This window comes from Leopardus geoffroyi, chromosome A2, assembly GCF_018350155.1.
Source record: "Leopardus geoffroyi isolate Oge1 chromosome A2, O.geoffroyi_Oge1_pat1.0, whole genome shotgun sequence".
NCBI classification, from domain to species: domain Eukaryota; kingdom Metazoa; phylum Chordata; class Mammalia; order Carnivora; family Felidae; genus Leopardus; species Leopardus geoffroyi.
Genome location: NC_059331.1, coordinates 74489348 through 74512691, shown reverse-complemented (window position 1 = coordinate 74512691; position 23344 = coordinate 74489348). Strand labels below are relative to the sequence as shown.

General features: G+C 35.8%; 1 protein-coding gene across 4 annotated transcripts in view; it reads left to right on the top strand.

The window, feature by feature from the left end:
• The window catches only part of CDK13 (cyclin dependent kinase 13), a 129975-nt gene that overhangs the window by 29701 nt on the left and 76930 nt on the right, over window positions 1-23344 (top strand). For all 4 annotated transcript variants that reach the window (XM_045494356.1, XM_045494354.1, XM_045494355.1 and 1 more), the window contains exons 3-5: window positions 6048-6218; window positions 7554-7693; window positions 9508-9678. In XM_045494356.1, coding sequence (XP_045350312.1) covers window positions 6048-6218; window positions 7554-7693; window positions 9508-9678 — 482 coding nt within the window. The remainder of the gene's footprint in view (window positions 1-6047; window positions 6219-7553; window positions 7694-9507; window positions 9679-23344) is intronic.

The following is a 23344-nucleotide window of genomic DNA, read 5'->3' as shown; positions in this document are numbered from 1 at the left end:
GAGTAATACTTCATTGTATACATACACCACATTTTCTTTATCCATTCATCCATCGATGGACATTTGGGCTCTTTCCATACTTTGGCTATTGTTGATAGTGCTGCTATAAACATGGGGGCACATGTGTCCCTTTGAAACAGCACACCTGTATCCCTTGGATAAATGCCTAGTAGTGCAATTGCTGGGTCATAGGGTAGTTCTGTTTTTAGTTGTTTGAGAAACCTCCATACTGTTTTCCATGTGCATCCATTTTTTTTTAAACGTTTATTTATTTTTGAGACAGAGAGAGAGAGAGAGAGCATGAACAGGGGAGGGTCAGAGAAAGAGGGAGACACGGAATCTGAAACAGCCTCCAGGCTCTGAGCTGTCAGCACAGAACCCGATGCGGGGCTCGAACCTATGGACCGCGACATCATGACCTGAGCCTAAGTCGGACGCTTAACCGACTGAGCCACAGGCGCCCCAGTGTGCGTCCATATTTAATGAGATGTTGGTATATGTCATGCTTATCATCAAAAATTTTTTTGACCTGTATTCTTTTTGGTCTCTTCTGCTTTTCTGTTGTTTCTCTGTTCTTCTTTCTTTGAATATGTTTGCACATTTCATGGATATAGAAGTTTTTAAGACCCCTGGCTACTACTACTAACATGTGTGGCCACAGATCAATTCAACACCAGTCAGTCACTCTTCTTTTGATGCTCCATTGTCCTTGGTCAGTGGGAACTCCTTAAGCTGACTGTCTTGTCCTTTTGACATGACCTGTTTGGTTTTGAGTACTTACTAGCCAAGTAATATCTTTTAGGCTTACTTTGAACTTTGCTTCTCCTTCAGACCCGGAATTTATCACTCTTTAAAAATCACAAGATAGACTGTTAACTATATACTTTCATATAATAAATTGTTTTGTTTTAAAGGAAATTAGGATTATACTATGCATAATACTCAACTTTTTTTTTTCATTTAATATGTTGGAGATCATTCCATATTGGTATATGGATAGGTTCAATATTCCTGTCTATAGGAATGATAAATCATGCATTTACTAACTATTCTATTGGTTAAGGGATACTTAGATTTATAATAATTGTTTGCTATCACACTCTTGTTATATTAATATTTTATGTACGTTTGAGCAGTTTTTGTAGGATAGTTATAAGGTTGAAGTATATACATTTAAAATCTGATTAAAAGCTGCCAAATTGTATCTTAATAAGACTGTGTACCAATTTATACAGTCTATAAAATATATGATTATTTAATTTTGCATTTTTCTGATTATTGAGATAGCATCTTTCTGAATACTTGTTGGCTATTTATTTTTTTCCAGTGAACTACTTGTTTATATCTTATGCTGGCTTTTCCTTAATACTGTTTTTCTTTTTTTTTTTTCCTTATGTTAAAGATCTTGCCTTTCAGAGTCTATTGCTTGCCTTTGACATTTATTTGTTTTGTTTTTGGCTATATGGATGTTTTCCTTTTTTTTTAAATTTTTTTTTAATGTTTATTATTTTTTGAGAGAGAAAGAGAGCAAGCAGGGAAGGGGCAGAGAGAGAGGGAGACACAGAATCGGAAACAGGCTCCAGGCTCTGAGCTGTCAGCACAGAGCCAGATGCGGGACTCGAACTCACAGACCGCGAGATCATGACCTGTGCTGTAGTGGGCCGCTCAACTGACTGAGCCACCCAGGTGCCCTGGATGTTTTCCATTTTTAAATATAGTCAGATCTATCATTTTTCCTTTAAAACTTATGAGTTCATAAAGTTAAAAAAAACTTGACTCAAATCATACAGAAATTTGTTTTTGGTTATTAGATGAGGAAGAAAAATGCTCTCCCCTACCACCGTGTAGGCTGATAGATCCAGTTGTTTCTAACATCACTTACTGAATAGTCCCAGCTCACTGGTTTGTGGTGCCATATATAAAAATTCTTATAGATACCTGTATTTCTGGACCCTCTCTTCTTTTTTTTTTTAAATGTTTTATTATTTTTGACAGAGAGAGAGACAGAGAGACAGAGCATGAGTGGGGGAGGGGCAGAGAGGGAGGGCGACACAGAATCCATACAGGCTCCAGGCTTTGAGCTGTCAGCACGGAGCCCTATGTGGGACTCAGACTCACCGACCACGAGATCATGACCTGAGCTGAAGTCGGATGCTCAACCGACTGAGCCACCCAGGTGCCCCTGGACCCTCTTTTCTATTAATGTGTTTTATTATTTCTTTGCCAGTACTTTTTTGTTTTGACTTCTTTAGATGAATAGTATATTGGTTCTCAGACTCGAATACCGATGAGTGAATAGCTCTGCTATTCAGCCTCAGCGCTACTGTATATGAATTTGAGCCCAGTGTTGCTAGAGCCTTTGATTTTTTTTCAAGAAGCCTGAAATCTGAATGTTTATGTAAATTTTCTGATTTAAAAATATTTACAATTTAATTCATAGTTTTTTTTTTTTTTTTTTTTTTTTTTTTTCTTATAAAACATTGGGTAGACCATAATATATATTCCTTGACTTCAGCCAATCTTGGGCTTCTAGTTTGGGATCTTTTATAAAATTTGTTTTAATGTTTATTTATTTTTGAGAGAGAGAGAGAGAGACAGAGTATGAGTGAGGGGATGGGCCGAGAGAGAAGTAGACACAGAATTCGAAGCAGGTTCCAAGCCATCAGCATAGAGCCAGATGTGGGGCTCGAAATCATGAACTGGGAGATCATGACCTGAGCCAAAGGTCACGCTTAACTGACTGAGCCATCCAGGTGCCCCTAATTTGGGATCTTTTAAAATAGGTTGACCACAAGACAAGGCAAATCTCACTTCATTATTGTTTTTTGGAAGTGTTTTTTGGCAGATTTTTGTCTTTATTCTTAGATTTTTATAACCTGCTTGTCAAGTTATATTAAAAATTTTTTTGCTTGTGTTTTGTGTGGGACTCTAGTAGAGTGTAGTAGATTAATTTGGAGACTAATAGCTTTACAGCATTACAGTTTCCTTTACAAAAACATTGTTTCTTTCCATTCATTCAGATCCAGTTTTATTTTCATCATATTTTTAAATTTTCTTCTATTGGCCTTGTATATTTCTTGTTAAGGCATTTTATTGTTTTTGTTGCTGTAGTATATGGGAGCTATTAAAAATATCATGCTTCCTGTTTGGTTATTGCAGGTATTCAATAAAAATAATGATGCTTTTAATTATATAGTATTATTCTTGGATAGTTAGTATTTCATTTCTCTGAAGCCTGGGAGTCTTGCTGAATTTGGTAGTTCATAACATACATATGAATATAGGCAGTCTTTTAATTTTTAAGTTATAAGTAAAGATTTGTGTTTTTTCCTCTAAAAATGTTGATTTGAGTCTTCAGACAAATGAGAATTTTTGACTGAAAACTAATTACAAGTAAGAGACTACAGTTTTGTTTTGTTTTGTTTTTTGAGACTACAGTTTTCTAAGAATTATTTGGAATAGGTTTATTTTCAGGTGCAGTTCAAGTGGTACCTTTTTAGAAAGAAGCCTTTACTATCTTTCAATCCTGATTTAGCGACCCTTTAGCTACATTACTCTAGGACTTCATTTGTGTAGTACTTTATCCTACTGCTTGCTTGACTATGTTCTCCAAAAGTCTGTCTAAGTTCCTTTCTGAGAGGAGTTATATCTTAAATTTTTTTGATGTTTATTTATTTTATTTTTATTTTTTTTAAATTTAAAAAAAATGTTTATTTTTGAGAGAGAGGGAGAGACAGAGTGTGAGCAGAGGAGGGGCAGAGAGAGAGAGGGAGACACAGAATCCAAAGCAGGCTCCAGGCTCCGAGCTGTCAACACAGAGCCCAATATGGGGCTCGAACTCGCAAACCATGAGATCATGACCTGAGCTGAAGTTGGACACTTAACCATCTGAGCCACCCAGGCCCCCCTGGAGTTGTATCTTGACCTGAGCTGAAGTCAGATGCTCAGCCGACTGAACCACCCAGGCACCCCTGATGTTTGTTTATTTTTGAGAGAGAGAGAGGAGACACAGAATCTAAAGCAGGCTCCAGGGTCTAAGCTGTGAGCACAGAGCACAATGTGGGGCTCAAACTCACAAACCGTGAGATCATGACGTGAGCTGAAGTTGGATGCTTAACCATCTGGGCCACCCAGGTGCCCCAGGAGTTGTATCTTAATGTATTTGTTATAGTTTTTATTGTTAAAGTCCAGTGCCTTAACCTAACATCTAGTACATAGAAGCATAAAATCAATTGAACGTATGGACATTAACATTGAAAAGGAGGCTATGTACCATTACTGTAAAAATCAAACTGCAAACTAGTTTCCTTTTGAGCATGTTTTCTCTGTTAAAGAACCTTCTGGTGAGTAACACGGGGCTATGGAGAAAAGGCACACTTTTATTATAGTTATTGATAAATGGTTTTTATCAGATGGTATTAAAGCGTGCATTTTTACAATAATATTGTTTAACACGAGTAGAAGTTATAATTAAATGATTTACATTGATAATGGCATTTGTAATTTCCGACCGCAGTGGTGTAGTCTCACTAAACTTTTTCATTATCGGACTCATAACTGGTATGAAAGTGTGTGAAGTCCAAATTTTGTTATCATGATAAGATTTTCTTTCAAGAAATGTCATTTTTTAAAAATTTTTTTCAACGTTTTATTTATTTTTTGAGAACGAGAGACAGAGTGTGAGTGGGGGATGGTCAGAGAGAGAGGGAGACACAGAATCCGAAGCAGGCTCCAGGCTCTGAGCTGTCGGTACAGAGCCTGATGCAGGGCTTGAACCCACGAACTGTGAGATCATGACCTGAGCCGAAGTCTGACGCTTGACTGACAAGCCATCCAGGTGCCCCAAGAAATGTCATATTTTTAAGCAGATTTTTTAGTAACTGGGAGGTTTAAAATAATCAGATTACCTAGTTAAAATTCGGAGTTCTTTATGCATTCAAAAAAGTACAATACAAACAACTTAAATTTTGGCCTGTAATTTCCGTAAGCTAGAACCTTAAAAATATTTAAGAGAGTCATTATCCAATTTAAGAAAATTAACCCTGGAAAAGGGCAAAGCTAAATTAGCTGTTCGTGGTTATTTAAATGGGCAAGATAAATAATGCCATTTAGTGTTATTTATTTAATAAGAGACTTTTTCTTTTAAGTTTATTTATTTATTTTGAGAGAGAGGGCATGAGTAGAGAAGGTGCAAAGAGAGAAGGAGAGACTCCCAAGCAGGCTTCACACTGTCAGCACAGAGCCCGATGCGGGGCTTGAACTCACGAAGCATGAGATCATGATGTGAATTGAAATCAAGAGTTGGATGCTTAACTGACTGAGCCACCCAGACGCCCCGAGACATTTTTTTTTTAATGTTTGTTTATTTTGAGGGAGAGAAAGAGAACACATGCGGGGGAGGGGCAGAGAGAGAGGAAGAGAGAATCCTGTGGGCTCTGTGTTTGCAGCGCTTGAACTAACGAACACTGAGATCATGACGTGAGCCTAAATCACGAGTCGGACCCTCAACTGACTAGCTGCCCGGGTGCCCCATATAGTGTTATTTATTTCTATAAAACCTCTTTATGTCTCCCCAACAGAGTCAGGATGCTATCACAGAACTAATGAATTTTTCTGTGAAGCATGACTAATTGATTTTTTAGTCTTAATTTACAGTTTCATAGTAATTCTAAATCATCTTTAAAATATACGATTTTTTGAACAGATTTAGATTTGCAGAAAAATTATACTACAGAGAGTCCCCATACATACTGTATTCAGTTTTTTCGGTATTAACATCTTATATTAATATGGTATGTTTGTTTCAATCAGTGAACAAATATCAAAATATTATTGTAACTAAAGTTCATACTTTGTTCAGGTTCCTTAGTTTTTATCTAATCATTTTTACCCCCAAATTTGGTATTTTGCAATTGAATACAGTTTATTATTTTAGCTGGAAAGTAACTTAGTTTAGTATTTTGCCATTACTACTTAAGTGTAAGACATGGCTGATTATTATTTCTCAAATAAATGTGTTTTGTTTGTCTGACTCCTTTCTTCCTTAGCTTACGAGGAAATATTTCAGTAAAAGCAGTTAAAAAAGAAGTAGAGAAGAAACTACGATGTTTACTTGCTGATTTACCACTGCCCCCTGAGCTACCAGGAGGAGATGATCTCTCAAAGAGTCCAGAAGAAAAGAAAACAACAACACAGTTACATAGTAAAAGGAGGCCTAAGTATGTGCTTGCTTTCTCCCTGCTCTTAAATTGACCAGAAATGATTCTGGTCCTCATAAAATCATAAAACTCAAAAAATTAAGATTTAAAATAATAAAAAGTATATTTATTCTTTAAACTTAAGTATATGAATAAATTCTACTAGAGTTTTGAAAAAAAATTCATAATTCCCTGCATACCTATTCAAAACGACTAATAAAACTAAATTTAATTTTCTCTCATGGTTTGTAATGTATTAATTTCTTGGGGTATTATATGTTAAAGATAATTTCTATAATTAAGTTTTTAAATAACACAAAACACTGAAATTGGAGAAGGTGGAAGTCAGCATTCAGTGAGCCCAAACAAAATTAGTAATGGGCAAGCTGCTATGTTTTCTTTGCTTTTTAGCTCCATTTGCTCCTATAACTAAATGCATTTTTCATTTTGCAAGAGGTGGAGTGGAAGAAGGTTTGAAATCTGTATCCTAAATTAGCTTCAAGTAAGTGCCTAGAGATAACTCCCTTGAAATGTGTTCATCAGTTAAGAAGTGAGCATGTTGATTTCTTTTTTTACTTCTACTTAACCAAGGGAAAGTGTGAGTAAGACTTTGAGTTAGATCTGATTTTAGAATTGCTGTTCAGGTGCCTCGTGTGAGTATGAGGCAATTTTCTAGTATAGAGTAGAAAACTAGAAAACTTTGAAAAGTCTTTCTGAGTATTGTAGCTTTATTCCTTTACGTGAATTTCTATTACATACCAGAATATTGAAAGACTATTAAATTATGTATCTTTTGAAGAATGTCAAATATTTGTCATATATAACACACAGCCACAAAGTATGGATTCCTGAAAGTTGATTATATTAATACTTTTTTTACTCTCTTGGACTAAACATCTTTCTAGTATTTCCATTTTTAAGATAATTTCATCTAGCTGTAAGTCTAAATTTGTCAGTAAGCTTTATAGTTAGATTTTTGGTAATGTTCATTATCAAACTTGCTTTTTGGAAGCATTTTATATATTTTGTATATATATAATATATATTATATATATAGATGATGAATGAAAAGGAAAACTTCCTAAAGGTTGGTTAGAGAACTTTGACTCTTTGTTTCAGTGTTGGTTTTATCCACTCATTGAAAAATTACATTTTATTAATCTGGAAGTTCTTCATATAAGCCTTAGTTCTTTTTCCAGTTTGTTAGTCTATAGAAGAAGAGTCAGCATGGAGAAATGATGCCTTGACTTTCATGATAATTTATAACACTTTTTGGGAGAGGGTGGATATTAAATATTAAACAGTTTATTCAACTTGCTTGATTGTATATAAAAACTTAAGAACTATATTTGATAGAATATGTGGGCCTCGCTATGGTGAAATCAAAGAAAAAGATATTGACTGGGGAAAACGCTGCGTGGATAAATTTGATATCATCGGAATTATTGGAGAAGGTACCTATGGACAAGTTTACAAGGCCAGGGATAAAGACACTGGTAAGTATGCCAAATACTGTGGATCTTTGGATCTATTGAATGTACTTAATTTGTGTCTTTTAAAGTGGTTTTTTAGTATTTGTGATGTGTAGCATGGTGGGATTTAGATTTCTTTGTGAATAAATTCTTACATTGTTAGTAATCGGGGAAAAAAAGTATCTTGACCTTAATTAGCCTTAGTAGTAAATTTTGTTGTATTAAGCCTTATGCAACACTTTTTCTTTTAGCAAAATATTCTTTTTTTCTGTCAGAGTTACCCTTTGGAGGCCATATTTGGCAGCTTAATCTTTTAGAACGTAATCAGGAACCTGTGAGACAGTTTCATAGGTTTTGCAGCCAGTAAAAAGTAACTGTGCAGAGGCTACATATTTTACTAATAACTCTTAGAGCCAGTGTTTAATCTTTACTTATAATTCCTTGTTGAAATAAACCAATAGATTAAAATAGCATAGCTATGTGAAGCCATTTAGTATAGGGGAGACTAGACTACCTTATGCCTGGAAACTCTGGAACACGGTTACGGCATACAGTAATACTATTTATACTGGTGATTCTGCATTATCAAAAAGAGATTAAATTGTAGCTTTTAAAAGCTGTTTAACAAATAAGGAATCATACTTTATTTTAGACTTCCATCAAAAAGAATTAAATAAGTTTTAATGATTAAAAGGATAAACATCCTTCTTTTGGAAAATTTGTAAATACAGAATTCCTTTTTTCTCCAAAGAAGTAGAATGAACAAACCTTTTTTTCTAATTTTTTTTTTTTTTTAACATTTATTTATTTTTGAGAGAGACAGCATGAGTTGGGGAGGGGCAGAGAGAGGGAGACACAGAATCTGAAGCAGGCTTCAGGCTCTGAGCTGTCAGCATAGAGCCCTATGTGGGGCTCGAACTCACAAACTGAGATCATGACCTGAGCTGCAGTTAGACACTTAACCAACTGAGCCACCCAGGCGCCCCAACAAACCTTTATTATAGTGAACTTTTACTTATAGGATTTGTGTGTGTGTGTTCTTTTAATAGTGAGATCTTATCTGAGACAGTACTCATTCATATCTGAATTATAAAGTCGTTTAGTGTAGTGGGAAGAGCACATACTTTTGAGATAGCTAAAACAGATTTTGAATCCATGTCTCACTGCTGGGCTGGGCAGCTTTGGACAAGTTAATATGTCCGAGCACATTTTGTCACCTGCTTACTGTATAGAATCTTCTCATCTGTTGAGAGATTTTATGCATGTATAAGCATATTATATAAATTTAACCTCCTCTCTACTTTTTTTTTTTTTTTTTTTTTTTTTGAGGGAGAGAGAGCATGAGCCAAGGGGTGGTGGTATAGGAAAAGGGAGAATCTTCAGCAGGCTCTGTGCTCAGTGTGGAGCCCAAAGCAGAACTTGATTTCAAGAGCATGAGATCATGACCTGAGATGGAATCAAGCTGGACAATTAACCAACTGAGCCATCCAGGCATTCCATCCCCTCCTTCACTTTTTAAAAATGGTAGTGTAATGCAGCTACTGTTCATCATCTTGCTTTTTTCATTTAATATATCGTACAGAGCATACAGTAACCATACTTATGGACCTACCCCCATCCTTTTTAACAGTTATATAGTATTCCACAGTTTGGATAATTTAACTAGAGACTTAATTTCTTGAGCTATGAACATTATCATTGGTACTTTGAAAGCTAAAATATATTTTGTGAGTAGTAAGAGGTAGGCACAGAAATTTTGAATTAAAATAAAGTTAAAATTAAGAAAAATGTCATTTGGTTTTGTCAGCTGCTAACTTGATTTTACTTAATTTTTATAGGAGAAATGGTAGCCTTAAAGAAAGTACGTCTAGATAATGAAAAGGAAGGCTTTCCAATTACAGCAATTCGAGAAATTAAAATTCTCCGGCAGCTTACCCACCAGAGTATTATCAATATGAAGGAAATAGTGACTGATAAAGAAGATGCTTTGGATTTTAAGAAGGATAAAGGTATGTGTGCATATTTACATAACCAGTTCTGCATACGCATGATGTTGCTAACTTGCAGATTTTGTCATAGGTATTGACTATATGAGTAATTACTAGGTACATAAAACTATTGCATTAATATCATACTCTGTTTTTAGATGTAGTTGAGTTGAAGAATTATTTATTTACTTTAGTGATATTTGAGTCCCCTAAGAAACAAAACATATTTATCAGTATTACACATATTTAGTAGTAGTAGTTTTTTGGAGCATCAATGTATAATTTTTAATCTTCATTTTTTAGTTATTGAGAAATAGTTTATAGTAGTATAGACTATATGCTTATCTTACATTTTTAAAATGGTTTAATGCCTTAACATATAAGGAAACTTTATGGTAGGCATTTATGTTACTTCTGAACGTGTGGAGGCAAAATCTTACCTGAAATTGCCTTTAATGAATTATAGTGGTATATGCTTTTAGCAGAAAAACTAAAAAGAAATTAGCATGCTCATTAAAGTAGTTATCATAAGGCATATGGTAGGTAAAAGGCTCTACTTCCAGTAGGTTTTAGGATCTTTAAGATTTTGGAACCAAAGTTGACTTCATTATAACCTGTGGTTTTCAAAGAGCAAAATTCTTTTTCAAATCTAAGATAAGATAGATTAAAATAGGTGTTCTGATTGAACATGGTACTTAACCCCCTCCCATCCGCAACTGTACACACACACACACACACACACACACACACACACACACACACACAATCTTAGTCTTCTGGGGAACAGTATAAAAAATGAGTGACTTAATACATAATAGTTATTTTGTAGAAAGGAACTTCTCAAAGTATTCTGTATGCACTATGTAGAAAATTTGAATTTTTTTTTTTAATTTTTTAAATGTTTATTTATTGTTGAGAGAGACAGACCAACAGAACGTTGAGCGGGGGACGGGCAGAGAGAGAGGGAGACACAGAATCTGAAACAGGCTCCAGGCTCTGAGTTGTCAGCACAGAGCCCGATGCAGGGCTTGAACTTGTGAACCATGAGAGCATGATCTGAACTGAAGTTGGACGCTTAACCGACTGAGCAGCTAAGCCCCTAGAATCATCTTTTTAATTGATACCACTTTCATTAGTTGTTGTCCATAATAACACCAATATTCCTTAGCTTCATTTTAATCCAGTTTATATTTTTCATCATTTCTTATTGTGTAGTAGAAAGGATACTGGTTTGACTTGTGTTGGAATGTCTGAGATTTGTGACTTTGCTTACGAGCAGTGCAACCTTATTTGCAAGATCTTTAGCCCATCTGAGCCCTTGTGATCTCTTCATCCATTAAAGGAAACATTATTTTTCTTACTGTGTAGTAAGGATTAAATTAAGATCTTATATATCAGGGTTGTATGTAAATATTTTTCATTAATGTCATACTATAGCCAAAATTAATATATTTGTTCTTCCTCCAACATACCCTGAACCTCCTGCTGCTTTGATTTGTGGGATCATATCCCTGCCTATTTCTTTAACCCCATCTCTGCCATTTTTCTGATTGTCCACCAAGCTTCAGTCATATAGGTCACATATGCCAATGCACTTCGCTGCCTTAAAGTCTTTACATATGCTGCTTCCCTGGGCTTAAACCTCTCTACCCTCAACACACGCATGCATGCACGCATGCACACACGTTTGCACACACAATTTGAAAGACTGTTTTCTCATCCTCTGGGTCACAGACTGAATGTTACTTATTCATCAGTGAAGCCTAACCGGATGGACCACTTTCAACTGAATGGAGACACAGGCAATTTAAAAGCCTTAGTTTTTTTCTTCATAACTTTTTCCAGAATAACTACTGATTTGTTATTTACTTGTATCTCCATATGAGAATGGGAACCATACCTGTTTTATTCATTATTATAACCCTTACCTAGCTCAGTGACTAGGCCATAGAAGGTACTGAATAACTAATTGCTGGATTGGTAATTAAATTCTGCTTACTATAGCCTGTTCATACTTTAATACTTTTTTTGTTTTAATTTTTTTTTAATGTTTATTTATTTTTGAGAGAGACAGAGACAGAATGTGAGTAGGTTAGGGGCAGAGAGAGAGACACACAGAATCCTAAGCAGGCACCAGGCTCTGAGCTGTCAGCCCAGAGCCCGACGCAGGGCTCGAACTCACAAGCTATGAGATCATGACCTGAGCCGAAGTCGGACGCTCAACTGACTGAGCCACCCAGGCGCCCCAATACTTTTTAAAAGAATACAGTAGTCAGAATTTTCCTTGTATCATATTTATGGTCCTTATTTATTTTCCTTACTGGATTATAAGTTTCCTCAGTCCTTTGTTTTTTGCTTTGTGTTTTCTCTCCCACAATGTCTAGCACCATATTTTACAAACCATAGATTTTCCTCTATTTGCTTCCTCATCTTTTCCCCCACCATAATCCTGTTTGTAATTGTTGGAATCATGATACATAATATGTTTTACTGTGGGGAAGTTACATTTAGATGCCAGCTATTAAATATACTACAGTATGTCAAGGAGTATGGAATTTAAAACATAATCCTCTTTCAGAATTATTTATTTTATTGAGATAAAATTGATATAACATTGTATTAGTTTTAACAGTATAATGATTTGGTATTACATATATTGTGAAATGAGCACCGTGATAAATCCAGTTAACATTCATCACTACACAGTTACATTTTTTTTCTCGCGATGAGAACTTTTTTTTTTTTTTTTGAGAGTGCACATGAGCTGGAGTGAGCATGAGTCAGAGAGGAGCAGAGGGAGTGGGTGAGAGAGAATCTTAAGCAGGCTCCATGCAAGCATGGAGCCCAGCACCGGGCATGATCTCACAACTCTGAGATCATGACCTGAGCTGAAATCAAGAGCTGGATGCTTAACCGACAGAGCCACCTAGGTACCCCGTGATGAGAACTTTTAAGATCTACTGTCTTGGTAACTTTCAAATATACAATACAGTATTATTAACCGTAGTCACCATACTGTGTATTACACCCTCATGCACACATTTATTTTATAATTGGAAATTTCTATCTTTTGATCCCCTTCACCCATTTTGCCCACCTCTTGTCCCCTGCCTCTGGCAACCACCAGTCTGTTCTTTAGATTATCTATGAGTTTGGGGTTTTTTGTGTTCTTGTTTTTGTTTTAAATTTCACATGTAAGTGAGATCATATGATATTTGTCTTTCTCTGTTTGACTTCAGGGCACAAAACCCTCAGGGTCCATCCACATTGTTGCAAATGGCAAGATTTCCTTCTTTTTTATGGCTGAATTATATTATACCATATAGTTATGCTACATTTTATTTATTCAGTCATCTTTTGATAGACACTTAGGTTGTTTCCATGTCTTGGCTGTTGTAAGTAATGTTGCATGGGGGTACATGCATCTTTTTGAGTTAGATTTTTATTTCTTTTGAATAAATAACCAGAAGTGGAATTGCTGAATCATATGGTAGTTCTACTTTTAATTTTTTGAGGCACTTCTATACTGTTTTCCATAATGGCTGCACCATTTTACATTCCCACCAACAGTGCATGAGGGTACCCTGTACTCCTCGCCAACGCTTATTTCTTGTCTTTTTTGATAATAGCTATTCTAATAGGTGTGAGGTGATATGTAATCCTTTTTCAATGAATCTATTAAATTTGGTTTGTTTTATTTTAGAAAGAGACAGTGTGTGAGCAGGGGAGAGGGGCAGAGGGAGAGAGAGAGAGAAAGAGGGAGAATCTTAAGCAGGCTCTACACTCAGAGCAGAGCCCAATGTAGGGCTCGATCCTACAACTCTAGGATCATGACTTGAGCCAAAATCAAGAGTTGGATGCTCAACTGACTGAGCCACCCAGGTGCCCCATGAATCTATTCTTTCTGGTGAGAACCACGATGATGCAGACTGATTTGGTGAAAAGGGAACTAGATCTGAAGTCTTTGGGTTCTAATCCTGATCATGTTAGCTGTGTACCATTATTCCAATTGTGATTGCTGTCCTGGAGCAGAAAGACAGTATGGAAACTTTGATTTAATGTTTTATATTAGAATTGATGAAACTAAAACAACAAAGTAAAACCAAATACTTAACAGTAATTTAAATTTGAAAATTGTAAACAACACAAAAATCAAGTAAAATTGCTAACATAATAATATAAACTTTGTGCCTGAGTGGCTCAGTCTGTTGAGTGTTGGACTTTTGGTTTCAGCTCAGGTCATGATCCCAGGGTTGTGAGATCAAGCGCAAAGTTGGCCTCCGCTTTGAGTGTAGAGTCTGCTTAAGATTCTCTCTTTTGGGGTGTCTGAGTGGTTCAGTAGGTTAAGCCTTTGACTCTTGACTTTGGCTCAGGTCATGATGTCATGGTTCGTGAGTTCCAACCCTGTGTTGGTCTCTGTGCTAAGGCTACAGAGCCTGCATGGAATATTCTCTGTCTCTGTCTCTCTGTCTCTCTCTGTGTCTCTCTATTCCTTCCCCTCCCACCATTAGTTCTTTCTCTCTCTCTCTCTCAAAATAAATAAATTTAAAAAAATTTTAAAAAGTAAAAACTTAAAAAAATATAAAAACATAGTAAAAACAATATATATAAATATATAGTGTAAATATATTATAATAAGTAATATAAATAAAATCAATAAATATAAATAAAATAAAAACAAATATATATAAAGATTTGCATTATTACAACAGAAGCCATAGCACAAAGCACTTGGCTCTGCTTCCTTAAGAAAACAGGGTTAAGTGGTTTCCATAAGTCATAGGTGGATTTTTGTGCAAAATCTTAGAGATGCTGAATGAGCTTTTTCTGAAGTAATCTGGGGAAATGGAGGGAGGCTAAACTAATTCTAAATTTTTTTCTTAATTTTCTTTATCTTCAGGCAGTCTCATCTTTTTAATAACTGAGGGGAATCTTTGAACCTTTTTGTGTGTTTTTCAATCTTTAGGTGTTAGCAAAGGGTAGTTTTTGTTTCAAGGAAAATATTTCTTGTACTTCTAGATTTGCAGTTTCAAGTATGAAAGGAGAGTGGGATATAATTATTTGTATTAATTTCAGTACTCTGGTGTTCATATTTCACCGTTCCTCAAATTTTTGAACTAAAGTATGAACTATTTTGCAACAAAAGTTTTGCTTTATTTTCTTGCTCCCACTGAGGATTATGAATTTATGGAAAGATACTTTCTGACTGAATGTAATAATATTCAATTAAAAATTTAAAGCAGTTTATAATTCTCTGGGCAGAGAAGACTTTGTTTTTGCAATTATATGCACTATAAAACAAAAACTACAGTCTTTGATCTCCATCTCAAAATGTAAACATTTTGTATTCAGGTTAAAAAAAAAACCTAAATACTGAAATAATGGTATCATTCCAACAAAATAGTATTGGTACTTAAAAATAATATGATATGCTGGACAGCCAAAAGCTGTAATTGTAATTACTATATTCAAATTAAGCTATAATAGTTTGAGTATTAGTACTTATTTAATAATGGAATTTGTGTAATCTTTTAATTTGGAATTTTCTTAAAAATCAGCAAAAAACAATATTCTATAGTAAATGTTTGTGGCAAAGTGTCACCATACGGTTGAGGGAAAAAGTCTCATATGTCACTGCTATGATTTCTGATTTCACATGGTGCTCCCTTGCATTTGCATTGCATGTCATACGCAGTTCTAGACACTGGAGCCAGATTTCCTTCTGTTTTAGTGACTTTGTACATAAAACTTTTATTCACCTCTGATTGTTCCCTTAAATAGATTAATACAAATTGGATTACTAGGTCAGTGGATTTGAACTTTGAGATTTCTTGACACATGTCACCAAGTTTTTCAGAAAGGCTGTGCCAATTTATAAAGCAGGAATAGAACAGACTAGGAAAAGAAGGTAACTGTCTCAACCTGATGAAGGACATCTATGAAAAACAAGATGTCTGTTCTTACCACTTCTATTCAGCATTGCCAAGGCAGTTAGGCAAGAAAATTAAATAAAAGATAAACAGATTAGAAAGGAAGAAATAATACTATCTCTAATGTGTGCATGGTGTGTGTGTGTGTGTGTGTGTGTGTATGTACGTACGTACACACATACTCTCTCTTCATAGAGAATCCTATAGAATCCACTAAAAAACTCAGAACTCATAAATGAGTTCATTGAGGTGGCAGAATGCAAGATCAATACACAAAAAACTGTTGTATTTCTGTATATTAACAACGAACAGTCCAAAGTGAAATTAAGAAAAGTTTCATTGTAATAGCCCTAAGAGGAATAAAATATCTAGGAATAAATGAACAAAAAAAAATGTAAAAGTCTTGTACACTGAAAACTATAAAACATCACTGAAAAAAAATAAGACCTAAATAAATGGAAAGACGTTCCTTGTTCATGGATCTGTTGACTTAATATTACTAAGATGGTAAATTGATTTGTATGTTTATTGCAGTCCCTATCCTGGCTGGCTCCTTTTCAGAAACTGACGAGCTGATTTTAAAGTACATATGGAGGGGCAACTGGGTGACTCATTCGGTTGAGTGTCTCACTCTTGGTTTCGGCTCAGATCATGATCCCAGGGTTATGAGTTCGAGCCTCTTGTCACTCTGCATTGAGCATGGAGTCTGCTTCAGAATCTCTCTCTCTCCCTCTTTCTCTCCTTCTTTCTCTCCTTCTGCCTCTCCCTCTGCCCCTCTACCCTGCTCACACTTTTGAAAGAAAGAAAGAAAGAAAGAGAAAGAGAAAGAACATATGAAAATTCAAGAGAGGTAAAACAGTCAAAAAATATCAAAATATCTTTAAACAGAAGAACTGGGGTGTCTGGGGGCTCAGTTGGTTAAAGTGTCTGACTTCAGCTCAAGTCATGACCTCACAGTTCATGAGTTCGAGCCCTGTGTTGGGCTGTGTGCTGACAGCTCAGAGCCTGGAGCCTGCTTTGGATTCTGTGTCTCCCTCTGTCTCTCTGCCCCTTCCCCACTTACGCTCTGTCTCTCTCTCTCTCTCTCTCTCTCTCTCTCTCTCTCTCTCAAAAATAAACATTAAAAAAAAATTTTAACAGAAGAACTCACATTTCCTGATTTCAAATATTACTATAAAACTTAGAGTGATCAAGACTGTGTGGTACTGGCTTTCGGATAAATATATAGATCCGTAGAATAGGTTTGGAAGTCTAGAAATAAACACTCACATTTTTGGTCATTTCATTTTTCAATGATGATACCAAGACCATTCAGTGGAAAAGAATAGCCTTTTTAGTAATCAGTGCTGGCTCAAGTGGATATGAAAAAGAATGAAATTGGGCCTTTTATTCATACCATATGTAATAATTAACTCAAAATGGTTCAGTGACTTAAATATAAGACCTAAAACCTTAAAACTCTTAGAAGAAAATATAGCAGTAAATCTTCATGGCCTTGAGTTAGCTAAAGCCTTCTTAAGACACCAAAAGCAGAAGCAGTAGAAGAAAGTAGATATATTGGACTTTGTCAAAATTAGAAACTTTTGTGCTCTAGGGGACACTACTGAGAACAAGTGAAAAGACAACTCATAGAATGGGAGAAAATATTTGTATAGCATCTATCTGATAAGGAACTTGTATCTAGAATGTATAAAGAACTCTTACAACCAAATGACAAAAAGACAACCTGTTTAAACATACAAAGGATCTGAATAAACATTTTTCCAAAGAAGATAGGCAAATAGGGGCACCTGGGTGGCTCAGTCGATTCAGCATCTGACTTTGGCTCAGGTCATGATCTCTCAGTTTGTGAGTTCAAGCCCCGCATCAGGCTCTGTGCTGACAGCTCAGAGCCTGGAACCTGCTTCGGATTCTGTGTCTGCCTGTCTCCCACTCATACTCTGTGTCTCTTTCTCTCTCAAAAATAAATAAAGATTTAAAAAGTTTAAAAAAAAAAACATAGGCAAATGACCAATAAGCACATGAAAAGATGTTCAATATCATAGCCATCAGGGAAATGCAAATCAAAATTAGAGTGAGATGCCACTTCATATGCACTATAGGATGGCCATAAGAAAGAGGATAGATATTGACATGTATTGGAGAAGATGTGGAGAGATTGGAAGATTCAGACATTACTGGTGGGAGACTCATACATTACTGGTGGGGTTGTAAAATGGTACAACCACCTTGGAAAGCAATCTGCATCTTTTTCAGAATATTAAACGTAAGAGTTATGAGCTATAGAACTTCAACTTTTGGGACATATCCAAGAAAAATAAAAAGATATATCCACACAGAAACTTGTAAACTAATGTTCATAGGATCATTCGTAATGGCCGGAAAATGCCAACATCAGTTGATGAATATGTCTATCAATTGGTGAATAAACAAAATCTGGTACACCCATGCAGTGCAATAGTATTATACCATAAAAGAGAATGAAGAACTTAGACCAACAAATTTGATAACCTGGATAAAATGGAAATATTCATAGAAATGTACGACCTCCAAGAATTATGAAGAAATAGAAAATCTGAACAGACCTATAACTGTAAGGAAATGAATCTGTAACAAAAACTTCAACAATGACATCTAAAAAGCTTAGGACCAGATGCTTTCACAGTGAATTCTACCAGTCATTTGAAGAATTAACATCAGTCCTCTCCAAAACTTTCCAAAAAAACTGATCACGAAGAAACACTTTTTGGGGCGCCCGGGTGGCTCAGTTGGTTAAGCATCTGACTCTTGATTTCTGTTTGGGTCATGATCTCATGGTTCGTGGAATTGAGCCCTGCATTGGGTTTGGAGCTGACAGCTTGGAGCCTGCTTGGGATTCCCTCTTCCTCTCTATGCCCTTCCCTTGCTTGCACGGTCACTCTCTCCCTCTCTCTCTTTCAAAATACATAAACATTAAAAAAAAATAAAAAGGAGAAACACTTTCAAAATCATTCTGTAAGGACATCATTATCCTGATACCAAAACCAGGCAAAGACAGTATAAGAAAACTATAGACCAATATTTCAGAGATATATTTATACAGAAATCCTTAGAAAATACTAGCGGGGCGCCTGGGTGGCGCAGTCGGTTAAGCGTCCCGACTTCAGCCAGGTCACGATCTCGCGGTCCGTGAGTTCGAGCCCCGCGTCGGGCCCTGGGCTGATGGCTCAGAGCCTGGAGCCTGTTTCCGATTCTGTGTCTCCCTCTCTCTCTGCCCCTCCCCCGTTCATGCTCTGTCTCTCTCTGTCCCAAAAATAAATAAACGTTGAAAAAAAAATTAAAAAAAAAAAAAAAAAAAGAAAATACTAGCAAACTGGATTCAGCAGTATATTAAGAGGATTATACACTATGACCAAGTGAGATTTATTCCTGGAATGCAAAGATAGTTCAGCCTATGAAGATTAGTCACTGTAATACACTACATTAACACAATGAAGAAAAAAATTTACATGATCATCTCTCTAGATACAGAATAAACATTTGACAGAATTCAACATTCTTTCATGATAACGACACTCAACAAACTAGGATTAGAAGGAAACTATGTCAAACGTATTAAAGGCCCATATATGAAAAGTACACAGCTACCATCATATTCTGTAGTGAAAGATGAAAAGCTTTTATTTTATAATCAGGGTGAGACAAGGATACTCACTTTTGTCACTTCTATTCAGTATAGTGCTGGAAGCAGTTAAGCAAGAAAAAGAAATAAATATATCAAAGTTGGAAAAGGAGAAATAAAATTATCTTTATTCATAGACAACATGATCTTATATGTAGAAAGTCCTAAAGATTCTACCAAACAAAATATTAGAATTAATAAATAAATTCAGCAAATCGCAAGGTACAAAATCAATGTGCAAAAAAGATGAGTTTCTGTATTCTAACAGCAAAAATCTGAAAAGGAAAAGAAAATGATTTCATTTGCAATAGCATCAAAAAGAATAAAATAGGAATAAATTAACCAGGGAGATGAAATATTTGTATATCGAAAATTATAAAACGTTGCTGAAAGAAGTTAGACACCATAAATTAAAGATATTGGTGTTCCTGGATTAGAAGACTTAATATTGTTAAGATATCAGTACTACCCAGAGTAATCTACAGATTTAATGCAATTCTAATGAAAATCCCAACAATGGTTGTGGCAGATTGGAAAAGTTCATCCTGAAATTTATTTGGAATCTCACGGGACCCTCAAATAACCAAAGCAAACTTGAAACAAGAACAAAGTTGGAGGTCTCACACTTCCCAGTTTCAACACTTATCATAAACTACAGTAATCAGACTGTAGTACTGGCATAAAGACAAGACATATGCACCAGTGGAACAGAATTCAGAGCCCAGAAATAAACCCTGGCATATATGGGCACGTGATTTTAGACAAGGGTACTAATACAGAGGAAGACAGTTTTTTCAACAATTCGTGTTGAAAAAGTTGGATATCTATATGTGAAACCATGAAGTTGGACTCTTAACCTAATACTGTGTTAAAAATAAAACCTTGAGGGGCACCTGAGTGGCTCAGTCAGTTAAGTGTCCAACTTCGGCTCAGGTCATGATCTCACGGTTTGTGAGTTTGAGCCCTGCATTGAACTCTGTGCTGACTGCTCAGAGCCTGGAGCCTGCTTCAGATCCTGTGCCTCCCCCTCTCTCTGCCCCTCCCCTGCTCGTGCTCGCTCTCTCTCTCTCTCTCTCTCTCAAAAATAAACATTTTTTTAAATTAAAAAAACTAAAAAAATAGAAATAAAACATCAGGGTGCCTGGGTGGCTCAGCCAGTTAAGCATCCAAATCTTGATTTCGGCTCAAGTTATGATCCCATGGTTATAAGATCCATCCCTGCTTTGGGCTCCGTGCTGGGTGTGGAGCTTGCTTGGGATTCTCTCTGTCCTTCTGTACCTCTTCCCCACTTGCATGGTTTCTCTCTGTCTCTCTCCTTCAAAATGAAGTAAACTTTAAAAAAAAGTCAGACTGAGGATCACTTAAGAGAAAATACAAAACAAAAAACAGGGGTGCCTGAATGGCTCAGTTGGTTAAGCATCCAACTTTGGCTCAGGTTATGATCTGGTGGTATGAGCCCCGTGTTGGGCTCTGTGCTGACAGCTCAGAGCCTGGAGCTTGCTGTAGGATTTGTGTGTATGTCTCTCTTTCTCTGCCTTTTGCCTGTTTATGTTCTCTCTCTCTCTCTCTCTCTCTCTCTCTCTCTCTCAAAAAGAACTTAAAACCAGCTCAAAATGGATCAAAGACCCAAATGTATGAGCTAGAACTAGAATACTTCTATAAGAAAACATAGGGGAGAACTTGACTACATTGAGTTTGGCGATGGTTTTTGGGTAGGATATCAAAAGCACAGAACAAAAAAAGGAAAAAGAAAAAGTTGGGCTACTCAAAATTAAATTTGATTTTTTTAGCAAATTCTACCCCCAACATGGGGCTCAAACTCATGACCCCGAGATCAAGAGTCTCATACTTTACAGGCTGAGCTACCCAGGCGCCCCCAAAATCAAAATTTTTTAGGCATCAAAGGACATAAGAGTAAAAAAGCAACTCAGGATATAGAAGATATTTGCTAATCACATATCTGATAAGGTTTTATATTCATTTTATATAAAGAACTCCAACTCAATGAAAATAAAATAACCAAAGGACTTTAATGGATTTTAAACACATGAAAAGACATTCAACATCACTATTAGAGAAATGCACGTTAAAACGACAATGAATTACCATTCATACCCATTAAAATGACTTATCAAAAGAACAAAAATGAAAACAACAGAAAAATAACGAGTGATGCCAAAGGTGTGGAGAAATTGGAATACTTGGCCTTTGCCAGTTGGGATGTATAATGGTAAAACTGCTGTGGAAGATATGATGATTCCTTGAAAAGTTAAAAACAACCATATGGTCCAGCATTTCCACTTTTGGTTATATACTCATAAGAACTAAAGTAGCATCTTGAAGAGGTATTTGTACCTTTTGTTAATAGCACTATTCACAGTAACCAAAAGGCAGAAGCAATCTAAATCTTCTTCGATGGATGAATTGACAAGCAAAATGTGGTATATACATACAATGAAATATCATTCAGTCTTTAAAAGGAAATTCTGACACAAGCTACAACATGGATGGACCTTAAGGACATTATGCTAAGTAAAATAAACATCACAAAAGCGAAATACTAGATGAATTTACTTTCAGGAAGTACCTGAGGTAGTCAGATCCATAGAGACAGAAAGTCAAATGGTGGTTACCAGGGAGTAGAGGCGGGTAAGAATGGGCACAGTTCAATAGGTACAGAATTTCATTTTTGCAAGATGAAAAGAGTTCTGGAAATGGGTGCTGCTGATTGGTTGCACAACAGTGTGAATGAACTTGCTGCCCCTAAACGGTACACTTAAAAAATAGTTATGAATGGTTTATATTATATACATTTTACTACAGTTTTTAAAAATCAAAAAAAAAAAAAAAGATGAAGTACAGATACATCTTACAACATGAATGGACCTTAAAAACAATAAGTGAAAGAAGCCAGGTAAAAAGACTGTGTATTGTATAATTCTGTTTATATAAAATGTCCAGAATAGGCAAATCTGTAAAGACAGAAAATAGATTGGTGGTTGCCAGACACTTGGGGAGGTGTTGAAAATGGGGAGTACCTGCTAATGGGTATGAGGCTCTTTTTGAGGTGATTTCATTGTGGTGGTGGTTGCACAACTCTGGATACATTAAAACCAATTGAATTGTGTACTTTAAATGGGTGAGTGTATGATATATGAATTAAATCTCAATGAAGCTGTTATTTAAGACAAAAAATCCATGGGGCGCCTGGGTGGCGCAGTCGGTTAAGCGTCCGACTTCAGCCAGGTCACGATCTTGCGGTCTGTGAGTTCGAGCCCCGCGTCGGGCTCTGGGCTGATGGCTCAGAGCCTGGAGCCTGTTTCTGATTCTGTGTCTCCCTCTCTCTGCCCCTCCCCCGTTCATGCTCTGTTTCTCTCTGTCCCAAAAAAAAAAAATAAACGTTGAAAAAAAAAAAAAAAAAAAAATCCAAACAGCACCCCAGAATTCTTTGTTCTGATGAAAATACTGGGTAGATTGAGAGGGAGAGGTGTGTGTGGTGGATGGGGTGGGTTTGTTTAGAAGAGACTGGAAGGGTAGGTTAGGACCAAAAATGGTGCTTGACATTAAATACAAATGCCAAGGAATCAAAATACTCACTTTTTTCAGAAAAAATAGCACAGAGCTTGTCATGTATTTTGACCAGCATTTATAATGATTTTGTTTGATCTTTGATAATTTGATAGGTAAAAAATGGTATCCTGTCTTTTTAATAATTACTTTTTATTACTGTGGAGATTGGACAGTTTCCTGTTCTTAGAGGCCATTTATATATTTTCTTAACATATATTACCTGTTTATGTCCTTTGCCTATTTTTTAAAATTAGAGTATTAGTGTTTTTAATTGAATTTTGAATATATTTGTAACATAGTAAGAATGTTCATCTTTTGAGTAGTTTATATAGAAACTGTCCAGACATCTGGTTTCCTTGCTCTCATGTTTCTTATGTTAGTGCTCAGTAAATGTTAGAGTTGAATCGAGGAGAAAAATATTTATAAAACAGATTGTATTCTGTTCCAAAATAACCAAATGAATATTTCATGATTGTGAATTTTGCATAATCAGTTAAAAGGTATAGGAAAGTGTTTTATTTATATT